Source organism: Triticum dicoccoides, chromosome 5A (assembly GCF_002162155.2).
Source record: "Triticum dicoccoides isolate Atlit2015 ecotype Zavitan chromosome 5A, WEW_v2.0, whole genome shotgun sequence".
NCBI lineage: Eukaryota > Viridiplantae > Streptophyta > Magnoliopsida > Poales > Poaceae > Triticum > Triticum dicoccoides.
In genome coordinates, this window is record NC_041388.1 from 686,563,599 (window position 1) to 686,575,504 (window position 11,906).

Sequence of the window (11,906 nt, forward strand, 5' to 3'; positions counted from 1 at the left end):
AGTACGATCTCTTGCAATTTGTATGGGAGGAAGTCTTGGGAGCGCTTTCTTGATTCTCTCAACCAAATCAATATCAGCTTTTCCCAAAAGCTACATAATTGACCGGTTACAGTACATACATGTGTCATTACCCCAAGGTGCTCAAATTAGTTACCATAAGTGATTGTCGCTTAATTACCTCCGCAGATGCAAGGACTGCAAGGAAAACCTCCCGGATGATTGAGATGTCCATTGTTGTCGAGTAACTCACGCTTGCTGGTTTACCATCAGGAGCTATGAAAGCATGCTCCGGAGAAGTTGAGGGATTGGTTTCCAGATAACCTCCAGGTCCTTCAATCAACCAGTCGACCAGAAAGTTGGCACAGCCTTCCAGCAGTGGATATGCTGTGTTTTCCAAAAAGTCCTGAAAAATATCTTACAAGACAGTAAATATTTCACACCTTCGAACCACCAAATAACTATTTTTCCTAAGTAGTTTGAGGATTATTGTTCTAATTTTGTATGTCTGACAAGGATTGCAAATACTCGGATCTGTTTTTCTTAAAGTTTGGGGCACAATAACATCACTGGAGAGTGAACTAAAATAAGAGAGTAGTACAACGATTTGGTGCCTACTTTGTCCATTGAAAACTGGTAGTGCTCCCATAGGTGTGTGCAAAGCCAGGCTCCTCCCATGGGCCACACAGCATGCTTTGGATTCTTAAGGAACGCCGATGATTTTGCCCATATATCCGACACATGATGTGTTACCCATCCACCTGCTTGGTAATTGACCTGCCACAGTCACATAGTTCCCCGCAGTAAGTAAGCCAAAGGAAACAGGCTTCTGAAATTTAACTTCAATATTTCTACGAAATGGAATAAATGGTACTGATTGTTTGAACGGAACTGTACTACCAGATTTTACTGCAGCATGGTCCAAAGTACCAAGAAAAGAATAACATGAAGATATTGCAGTATGACATATACATCTAGACTAACTTAACACTTTGTGCACAGTCACTTCTCTTTCCTTTCATGACTGAGGCACAAGTTGCAATAACTGTCAATATGTTAAAATGTTTCATCAGCTCCAATCCTGGGTAATCAGAGCCAGAACTTACTTTTGCTGTTTTAATCCCGTTAACCGCAAGTGATCCTAGAAAATCAAACAATGGTTCTTGGCATTCGCTAAGGTTGCAAGGAAGTGCTGGCCAGTAATTCATCTGTAGATTTATGTTCAGATGAGGAGCTGCACTGAAAATAAAAGCAGGCAAAGTGTTCAACATATTGAGCTAATATGGAACCTTGAAATTAAAGATGAACTTGAGTAGTCCCAAATTGAAATTGATCTATCAAATAAAGAAAGCGTCCAAATGTTATTTACTTTTATTTATACATGTAGTACACACAGTTACGTATATGAGGTGAGTACTAGCTAAATCAATAAAAAACAGGCCAAAACAGCATATAAAATTATAAATACTACAGTACCACTTGTTTTTGTCTGGCCTTTTGGTTGATCTCACTTCTCCAGCAAAGCTACAGGGGAAGGGGGGAGAAAAGATGAGAGATTTCTGGAAGAACCTCAACCATCGATCCATTCCTCCTCACAGTATATACACCTTCCATTTACATTTTGACCCTTCACACTTCCCTGTTTTGCAACTCACACCCTACAACACTCCTGTAACTCACACCCTACAACACTCCCCCTCAAGATGGGGCGAAAACGTCTAAGAGCCCCATCTTGTCACACAATTTTGAGAATGATACAACACTCACACCCTTTGTTAATGCATCAGCAAGTTGATCCCCACTTTTAACAAAGCCTACTTCAAGTACTCCCTCGTCAAGTTTCTCCTTAATAAAATGCCTATCAATTTCGATATGTTTTGTTCTATCATGGTGAACCGGATTGTTTATGATGTTAATTGCGGCCTGATTATCACAATGAAGTTTAAGTGGTCCTCCTTTGAACAACCGAAGTTCAGTTAACAATAATCGAAGCCACAACAACTCACATAGGCCCGCAGCCATGGATCGCAATTCTGCTTCTGCTGTGGACCTGGCGACAACACTTTGCTTCTTACTCCTCCAACTGACTAAATTTCCTCCCACAAAGATGCAATAACCTGAAGTGGATCTCCTATCATCCAGGCACCCAGCCCAATCAGCGTCTGTGTATCCCTCAACTTCTAGATGACCATGATATGAAAGAAGAATTCCTTTTCCAGGACACCCTTTGAGGTATCTCAAAATTCTATTTACTGCATCTAGATGACTTGATCGAGGATCATGCATATATCTACTCACCAGACTAACTGCATATGCAATGTCTGGTCTAGTGTGGGATAGATAAATTAAACGCCCTACAAGTCTCTGATATCTCCCCCTATCAACAGGTTCTCCTGAATTTGCTGTAATACGAAGGTTCATTTCAATTGGTGTGGCAGCAGGTTTACTTTCAAGCATCCCAGTTTCAGTGAGAAGATCAAGCACATATTTTCTTTGAGAGAGATAGATACCTTCAGCCCCATAAGCTACTTCGATTCCCAAGAAGAAGTGAAGAAACCCGAGGTCTTTGACCTCAAATGACTTCGCCAACATCTTCTTCACATTCCTTATCTCCTCATCATCATTACCTGTAATCACAATGTCATCAACATATACCACCAATATGACAGTTTTGTTTTGGTGATGCTTAAAGAAAAGGCTGTGGTCGGCATTGCTCTGTTTAAAGCCCAAGGAGCAGACTTCTTTGCAAAATCTTCCAAACCAAGCCCTTGGTGACTGTTTAAGTCCATAAAGTGATTTCTTCAATCTGCACACTTTACCCTCTGTCTCAGGCCCATTAAACCCTGGTGGAATCTCCATATAAACTTCTTCCTGTAGATCTCCATGAAGGAATGCATTCTTCACATCTAGTTGGAACAACTTCCACTTGTTATTCGCTGCCACCGAGATTAAAGCTCTAATGGTGTTCATCTTTGCAACCGGGGCGAAGGTTTCATCATAGTCCAGCCCATACGTTTGGCTATAACCTTTCGCCACAAGTCTTGCCTTGTATCTCTCTACTTTGCCTTCTGGTGTATGTTTTATGGTGAACACCCATTTGCATCCTACTACCTTCTTGTTATTGGGAAGTGGTGTAACTACCCATGTATTATTCTTGTCGAGAGCAGCCATCTCCTCCAGCATAGCTGCCCTCCACTTTGGGTTTAATTTTGCCTCCTGCCAATCCCGTGGCAAAGGTTCTGCAGCATCCAGTGCTGCGATAAAAGACTTGTAAGAAGGACCGACAATATCATACGAGACATAGTTGGAGACCATATAAGGATCCAATTTAGAGGGCAATTTTCTGGCATTAGACCGTGGCTGCTTTCTGTGAGCTATCGGAACATCAAGGTCATGATATTGAGAAGAGATGTTACCACTGTCCGAGGAAGATCTGGTGTCATTAGTTTGACCTTGCGTATCATCCTGGTGGTCAGCCTCCTGCTCTTGCTCCCGGTGTTGTCCATAAGCCTCTGGTTCGGGTTCCAGCACTTGCATTTGCTCCTCTGTGGTACGTTGTCTTCGTGTATACACCTGAATCTCCCTTTCCTCATTTGGTCTTGGCCACCGGAGTGCTTCATTCGATGTATCATACGGCTCCCCCTGTCTTTGTTCTTGTCTTGTTTCTGCTGGAATTACCCCAATTATCATCTTTCCTGATGTTTCATCATCTTCTTCTTTCTCACAATTCACACTAGAAGTTTCATTAGTAAACAAATCAGGGAACACATCGGTTAAATCTGTTGGCTCACCATAAAATGGTTCTTGCTCTCTAAATACCACATCCATACTCACAAACATTCTCCTCTCAGATGGACACCAACATCTATAACCCTTCTGTGTACCGGAATAGCCTACAAATACACACTTTAATGCCTTTGGATCTAGTTTGCCAACCGATGGTCTATAATCCTTCACAAAACAAACACAACCAAAGACCTTAGGAGGAACTACATATTTTGTTTCACCTGTAAGACACTCCATTGGTGTTTTATAACCAAGTACCCTGGATGGCATTCTATTCATTAAGTAGGCAGCTGTCATTATGGCCTCACCCCACAAAAACTTAGGAACATTCATAGATGTCATTATGCAACGAGTGATTTCTAGAAGATGTCTATTCTTCCTCTCTGCCAAACCATTCTGCTCCGAAGTACCTGGACAAGTTGTCTGATGAATAATCCCAAAACTTGAAAAGTACTCATCAAATTCCTTGTTCACATACTCCGTGCCATTGTCAGTGCGAAATATTTTCATACATGCATTATATTGTGTTCTGATCATATTGTGGAAATCAACAAAGCATTCGAACACATCATTCTTGTTCCTCAACACATAAACCCAAGTGACTCTAGTACAACAGTCAATAAAGGTAACAAACGACCGATAACCATTTAAAGATGAAACACCACTAGGACCCCACACATCAGAATGTATAACTTGAAGTGGTGTGTCACTTCTATTATCAGATGATGTGTAAGAGCTACGTGTCTGTTTGCCATATTGACAAGCATCACATACTAGACACCCCTTGCTAACTTTCTTATAGAGATCAGGATAAAGTTGACCGAGAGTGACAAAAGACATATGTCCTAGCCTGCGGTGGTGGAGAAGAAATTCTTCAAGTGGTGAAAGAGGTATAGCAGCTGCTACTACCGCAGGAGACATATTATTATCCAGATAATACAACCCATCATGCATGCTCCCTGTCCCAAGTCTTCTTCCAGTCCCAAGTTCCTGAAACAAGCACCATGATGGAAAGAAGATGGCAACACAATTTAGCTCTTTTGTAATGCAACTGATGGATAGTAAATTTATTGGGAATGAGGGAACATGCAAAACAGAGGACAAAGATATATCATTGCTGCACACAATTGTTCCTGATCCCATAATGGTTTGGGAGGAGCCATCAGCTAATTTAACGCTTTGCCTTTGTATCTCAGGAGTATAATCAATAAAGCTTTTGTAGGAGCCAGCCATATGTCTAGATGCACCTGAATCTAATAGCCATGGTGCATTGATGGATTTATATTTCATAGTGCGAGAGTTGTTACCACCGAAATTTGCAGAGGCCGTAGAGGCAGATGTTGCAGGTGCTTCAGCGGTTGACTTGTCACCTAAATGTAGCTCCTTGAATTGACACCACTTCTCCCAATCCTCAGCAGTCATGTGAACGCTCATGGTTTGAGTGGTATTTTCAGAGATTAGAGATGTGTTCGCTCTACCAGTAGGGCGTGTTCCTCGCCCGCGGCCACCTCGTCCTTCAAACCCACGACCACGCCCTCTTCCCCGCCAGTCCTGCCCTCTTCCTCTACCTGCTCCCATTAATTCAGGGCATGAAGACCTCAAATGTCCTGGTTCACCACACTCAAAGCATTTCCTTTCCACTATGTTTGATACCGGCTTTTGATAATTTCCACCCTCTGTTGCATAGAGTGCTGATCGCCGATGCATGATGCCTTGTGTCACGGAACTGGCTGCCTCTAATTTCAACCTAGTTTCCTCACTGATGATAGCTGAGATTGCCTGCTCGAGTGTAGGCAGCTTTCCACTACCATAGAGTGCAGCCCTCCTGTTTTCAAACTTAGGATGAAGTCCATTTAGGAAGTCCCTTACACGTCTCCTTTCAGTCCATTTGTTAAATTTCTCAATACACTTGCCACACTCCATCTCAACTGGGTCAAAATAGTCAATGTCACTCCACAATCTCTTCAACTCAGACACATACTCCACAACTGATTTATCACCCTGACTCAACCCTTGCAACTCCCTCTGAATTCTACAAGCAAGCATCTCATTGCCGACTCCAGAATATGTGCCTTTCAGCAGCCGCCAAATTTCTGATGCTTCCTTAATCCTTTCCACTTGTTTAGCAATTTTAGGTGAAACTGAACTCAACAGCCATGCTCTCACTAATGCGTTGGTCATCTTCCACTTTTGACCTTCCTTAGAGTTCTCATCTGCTGGTTTTTCAATTGCCCCAAGAATATAGCCCTCTAGCCTTCTTGACACAAGAATAGTCTCCGCATGCTCTGCCCAACTTGCATAGGTTTCAGATCCTTCTAACTTCACCAGGGGCATCTGCAATGGATGGATATCTTCCTTGACCTCTGCCTCTAACTTCGAACTCTCTCCTTGCTTCCCAATAGTCTCAAACAGCAATCTGTACTTCTCGTCCATGGCTCTCAACACCGCTGCAAGCTCTCCTGCCGTGACACCTGTTGGAGCACCATCAGCCATCCTGGCACACCTCTCCTTGGTATATTGCTCTGTTCTTCTTTCCACTCACAGCAGAAACAACCCACAAACAGATTCAGATTCAGGCAACACACCCTTAATCTGTCACTTTGGATCCCCTCTGCCGCTGCTTCAGATTTCAAGCAGCCACACTTCCGCCTCCTGCTGCTACACCCAGCTCTCCCAGCCTGCAGCTCCTGCACGCGCCACAAAGAGGGGCCTCACTCCCAGGTCGCACCACCACTGGCTTCAACTCCGAGCGGCTGCGCCGCCCCACACTCCTGGCGGCAGCCTCCTCTTCTCCCCGCTCCAGTTCACCACCAGCAGCCGATTCAACACCGGCGAGGGTCAAACAGCGCCTCCACCTCCTGCTCTGACACCATTTTGTCTGGCCTTTTGGTTGATCTCACTTCTCCAGCAAAGCTACAGGGGAAGGGGGGAGAAAAGATGAGAGATTTCTGGAAGAACCTCAACCATCGATCCATTCCTCCTCACAGTATATACACCTTCCATTTACATTTTGACCCTTCACACTTCCCTGTTTTGCAACTCACACCCTACAACACTCCTGTAACTCACACCCTACAACAAAGTCAATAACCAGCTAGTTACTTCAAATATTTTAAATACATATATAGAGATTTTTTTTGAAAAGAATCCATATATAGAGATCAAACTGTAATAATTATATCTAGAGATTGTGCACTACAGGATTCATGGAAATAACATCATAAATTCGAGTAAGTACTACCAACAATACAATACTACAGTGCCACTTGTAAAGTCAGTAACCAGCCTGTTGCTGCAGATATTTGTAATCCATATATAGAGATGAACTGTACTAATTAGACCTAGAGATTGTGTACTACTACATGATTTATCAAAATTACATCTAAATTTGAGTAAGTACTTCCAACAATACAATACTATATTCATATAGTACACAGTACGCACCCTGCAGGGACTACATTAATACTTCTTACTTAGCATATAACCAACTGAAAATGATTAGAAAACTAAGATCAACAAATGGAAGTATGAGGCAAAAGAATAATAATTATATCTAGAGAAGAAAGCTCTTACTCCCACTCAGGTGCAATATCTTGGCTCCAGATTCCTTGCAGATTAGAAACCTGAGTTCCAGGCCGAGAACAGGAAATGAGGAGATAGCGACCATACTGAAATAAGAGTTCAACCAGAGAAGGATCCTCATCAGTACTGAAACTCTTCACTCTATCTGCTGATGTTCTGATGTCTTCAGCAACTTCTTCTGGTCTATCTTTCTGAATCACCGAAGAGCATGCGTCATTCAATCCTCGTGAAAGTTGCAACGTCACACGGTTAAAAAGGCTCTGATAATCATCCAAATGGGCTGCTTTAAGCTGATCAAATGTGAGGTTCCTGCTGTAATTCAGCGTACTGAGAGCTAGAGACGTGGGGTCTAGTTTAGAGTCTGCAGGATTAACAAGTGGCCCGTCGAATGAGGATGCTGCTGCAACTATGAAAACAACCCAATCTGCACTGTCAAGCTTCAACTTTTGGTCATTCTGCACTATAACTTTTGCCGCGCCCCCACCCATCTGCAAACCCAGAGCAGCTGTAAACCTAATGCCAGTTGCATTATCGCCACCGTTTTCTCTCATTGCAGGCCTCTGACCTGGACATATGCCTTCCATGATCATCCCGTTTTCATTGGTTACAGTGACGCTGTGGTTTAACTGACTGCTTAAGGACAGTGTGCAGGAGACATGGCCTGGTGTGCTTGCTGAGAACCTGGTGACGATGACTTGATGTGGATTCGAGCAGAAGTGCTCCCTTGTGTACTGCACTCCCCCGATGACATATGTGACCAGAGCAGTCGCCGTATGTAGATCAAGCTCTCTTTTGTAAGAATCATACACCTCATCCGAGGTGCTGAACTCGATATTTAAGTCACCAAGAGGTTGGTATACCTTCAGAAAAAGAATCAATGCATCAATAAAGAAGTATAAATCTGACTATCTGAGTATGTATCATGAGCAATATCATCAGTTTCATACAGTAGTTCAGATGCATTGGAATACTGTATTTAGCAAGCAAAGAATTGTATACATATTTAAAAAGGCAAAACTGAATGCAACATACCTCAGACTGTCCACCAAAAAGGCCCTTGGCTGAAGCCGTGGCGTCGGCGAACCTTCCTTGGTCGACCAATTGCCTCACCTCTGCAAGTACACCCGGCCCCTTTGGGTCGGTGTAGTTCCCTGGCACGCCGGTCCATAGTGTATCATCTGGCAGGAGAAAGATTGGAGCACATCATTTCTGTCCGCCATCTTTAAAACATCAAATCATGGCATAGCCGAACTGAACTTTACGATGTTAAGGCGAGGGGGTTATGCGAGGACACTGCACACCGCACAGCACTCGGTGCATTTTGTCGAACACCTGGCGGGCGTCCAGGCGGGGGCGGGGGCAATATACCAAAGGTAAATCTAATTCATGCATTTCACACTCAGTTTGCTATCTTGAGAAAACAAGACACCCTTGATCTACAATTCTGAACTCAGTTTCATGAAGCAGGTGGGTTAGAGAATCACGGACGGTTAAGCTGGAGCTTGTCGGAGGAGACCCCGCCCCAAACCATGGCGCCGAGGCTGCCGTTGCCGATCGGCGCCGCGTCCGTGAAGTACTCGGCCGGCGACGAGAACACCACCTTGAGTGGCCGCTCCTCCTCCTCCTCAGCCGTCCATGGACGCCACGATTCCTCCTCCGCCGGCCGGCGCACCCAGACCCAGCCGTCGGGACCGTCCATGGCCATGGGCAGTAGAAGATGAGTGCTGGAGGATCGGAAGATAGAAATGGTTTTGTGCTCTGCTCGGAGGGAGCTTCCATTCTATTCTATTCTCTTGGTTGTTTGGCGCCAAGGGAGAGGACAACAACAAGCCGGCGTGCATGCAGGCCGGCCTCCGCCTCCGTGTTGGCCTTTTGCAAGCCAAATATCTGCTTCATTTTACTGCAATTGTTTTCTTCCGCTCAAAATAAAATAAAATACATGAGTGTTTATATCTGAAAATACATGAGCCTAAAATTAAAAAAAAAATACATGAGTGTTTCTGTCTTCAATCAGATATATAAAATTTGTATTGAAAGGATACATCAAAATTATTAGGCCTAGCCCGTTTAATATTTCAGAATATTGCCAATAATTTTCTATATCTAAATAGCTAGCCCCCACTAACATATTTCTCTCAACATGCAAGCATGCCACATCATCAAGCAACATGCATGGCAAAAGGCCCACCACAACATGCATTCATGCACATGAAAATGTCCACCTCAACATGCAAACATATATTAGATATTTTACAATACATTAATCAAACACAATAAAGCATATGGATTTGCAATTTTAATTTTCGTAGTATCACTATTCACGTTCTATAGAAATCACGTATCATCGAAATGTATTGCAAATAATCCCTCAATAACGTGTGGGGTATCATCTAGTTCATAGTAAATCTTAGTCCCATATGGCTCATTCATGCATGACAAGGTGTGTAAAAAGTTTAGTCCCACCACACTTGTGAAGGATGTGTAAGACCAACTTAAAAGGTGAGTTGTTCCTCGCACCACTAGCTAAAAGCTTAAGAAGAGAGCACATACACGTGTGTTCATCCTCCACCTCCAGCCTCCGCACGTCGTGTTTTGTGATTTTTGCCGAGCCGCGCTAGGAACTGTGCCATGTGTGTGCGCGTCAGTTGTGTCTTGCCTACCTCTTTTCCATCTCGCTCCTTGGCATATCACTGGTAGAAAAAATGTCAAATGTTCAGCTCATTAGTTTCGGTTTGTATTTGAGCCGGCACTAATGTGACCATTAGTGCCGGTTCCAGCGGCTAGGCGGGCCGCTCTGATTAGTACCGGTTCGTACCGAACCTTTAGCACTGGTTCGTGCCACGAACCGGTACTAAAGAGAGTGGTGGCAGGATGTTGACAGTCTGGGCCCCTCCAGCACCTTTAGTACTGGTTGGTGGTACGAACCGGTACTAAATGTCGTCCTATATAAACCCTTCGTCCACCCGTGAGCGAGCGAGCTCTGTTTCCCCCCTTTCCCCTCTCCTCTCTGTTCTTTCCCTCTATACCTCGAGCTCATCACATATTTTGCCCAAAATTTGTCAAGATTTGAAGGCCCGCATCCATTCAAGTGATCACAAATGTAAGCAACTTAGTCCTTTCATCTCTCATTGCTAGATTAGCTCTTGCAATGCTTTATATAGTGATTCATTTGTGGGTTTTAGTAATTTGGGAGGAATTATATGTGGTAGTTTATTTGATTTATATGCAATTTGAGCTCAAAATAACTCTTAGTTTGCATATGTAGGTGTGGTTTACTTAGTGCCTTCCCGTATCCGTCCTAACCACCGTCGATCGTCCGCACCGTCCTGTCGCCGGCATCACCTTGTGGGGCAAGCCTCTTTTTTCTTATCTTTTTATATATAAAAAAATCATGTTTGTGTGATTTAGATATATAGTTACTTGTATAATTATCTTACCCGTACGTTGTTTGTTATTCATAGTGCCATGGTTTTGATATCTGTCCCCGTCGGCCCTCGTCCGGGTTATGATTCGGATGTGGTATATTTTCTTTTATAACTATTTGTTGCATTTCGTGTTTATGACAAATTATGCCCATCAAGTTGACATAGATATTTTTATCTAGGAGGTATGTGAACCGGAAATCCCAACCGACCCTATTGTCGAGAGGTTAAATTTAGTTGAAAGAGAAAACAAGTATTTGAAAGAAAAATTGAAAAGAATTGAGGGGGAGAAGATGGAATTGGAGTTGCATGTTGCCGATGTCGTCGATGATCACAAGATCAAGATAGAGAAAATGCGCTTGAAGATTAGAAAGATTAGAAAATATGCCATTAATAGTTAGGCTTGGTATCATTATGCTGTTGGATCAATTGTTACCTTAGTTGCAATCTTGATCGCATTTGTTGTTGCATTTAAATGCTTTAGCTAGAGAGTTATTTGTATGTTTGTTTTATGAGAATAAGTGTTGTATGAACTTTATGTATGAACTTGTATTGATTTGGTCTTTTCGGTGCTGTGTAATGAAGATGAGCCGGCAATGGATGTACGATGACCGATGCTCTCCCCATTTTGTTGATGGCGTGCATACTTTTCTGCTTGCGGCTGAGGCAAACAAGTGAGCAGATGGTTTTATGCCTTGTCCATGTGCTGGCTGTAAGAATGGTCAGAATTACTCTAAGTTAAAAACCATTCACGTCCACCTGTTTAAGTCTGGTTTCATGCCCTAGTATAATGGTTGGACCAAGCACAGAGAAAGAGGGGTTATGATGGAAGACAATGAAGAAGAAGAGGACGACGATAGCTATCCTGGCCATGGGTTCCCTGAATACGATGATACAACAATGGGGGAAGAAGCTGAGCCGGTAATGCGGGAAGAATCTGAGCCGGCAATGCGGAAAGAAGCTGAAGAAAAGGTATCAGATGAGCCAACTGATGATCTAGGTCGGGCCATTGCCGATGCAGAGAGAAACTGCACAAGTGAAAAGGAGAAGAAGAAGTTGCAGCGCATGTTAGAGGATCACAAGAAATTGTTGTACCCGAATTACGAAACTGACAATAAA

The 11,906-nt window shown here is 43.3% G+C and overlaps 2 protein-coding genes across 3 annotated transcripts in view; both read right to left on the bottom strand.

Moving 5' to 3' along the window:
- The window catches only part of LOC119304164 (alpha-L-fucosidase 2-like), an 11,562-nt gene extending 2,283 nt beyond the window's left edge, over positions 1-9,279 (bottom strand). Inside the window, exons 1-7 of the mRNA XM_037581335.1 lie at positions 8,854-9,279; positions 8,398-8,543; positions 7,357-8,225; positions 1,104-1,236; positions 616-774; positions 179-403; positions 2-90 (exon numbers count right to left, since the gene is read on the bottom strand). Of these exons, the coding sequence (XP_037437232.1) occupies positions 2-90; positions 179-403; positions 616-774; positions 1,104-1,236; positions 7,357-8,225; positions 8,398-8,543; positions 8,854-9,070 (1,838 nt within the window). The 5' untranslated portion in view covers positions 9,071-9,279. The remainder of the gene's footprint in view (position 1; positions 91-178; positions 404-615; positions 775-1,103; positions 1,237-7,356; positions 8,226-8,397; positions 8,544-8,853) is intronic.
- LOC119304162 lies at positions 4,373-6,845 on the bottom strand. 2 transcript variants are annotated; one of them, XM_037581328.1, is made up of 2 exons: positions 5,094-6,845; positions 4,373-4,773 (listed from the first exon to the last, which is right to left on the bottom strand). In XM_037581328.1, the coding sequence occupies exons 1-2, from the start codon at positions 6,274-6,276 to the stop codon at positions 4,730-4,732; spliced, it is 1,227 nt and encodes a 408-aa protein (XP_037437225.1). In that variant the 5' UTR covers positions 6,277-6,845; the 3' UTR covers positions 4,373-4,729. The 2 variants fall into 2 exon arrangements, with proteins under 2 accessions (XP_037437225.1, XP_037437224.1); XM_037581327.1 differs by having other exon boundaries at positions 5,091-6,845.
- Positions 9,280-11,906: the final 2,627 nt, after the last annotated feature.

Coding starts and splice junctions, on each gene's coding strand:
- LOC119304162 (XM_037581327.1), bottom strand. CDS start 6,276: ATGGCTGATGGTGCTCCAACAGGTGTCACGGCAGGAGAGCTTGCAGCG. Junction 4,774..5,090: donor GGCCTCTGCAAATTTCGGTG/GTAACAACTCTC, acceptor TGCTTGTTTCAG/GAACTTGGGACTGGAAGAAG.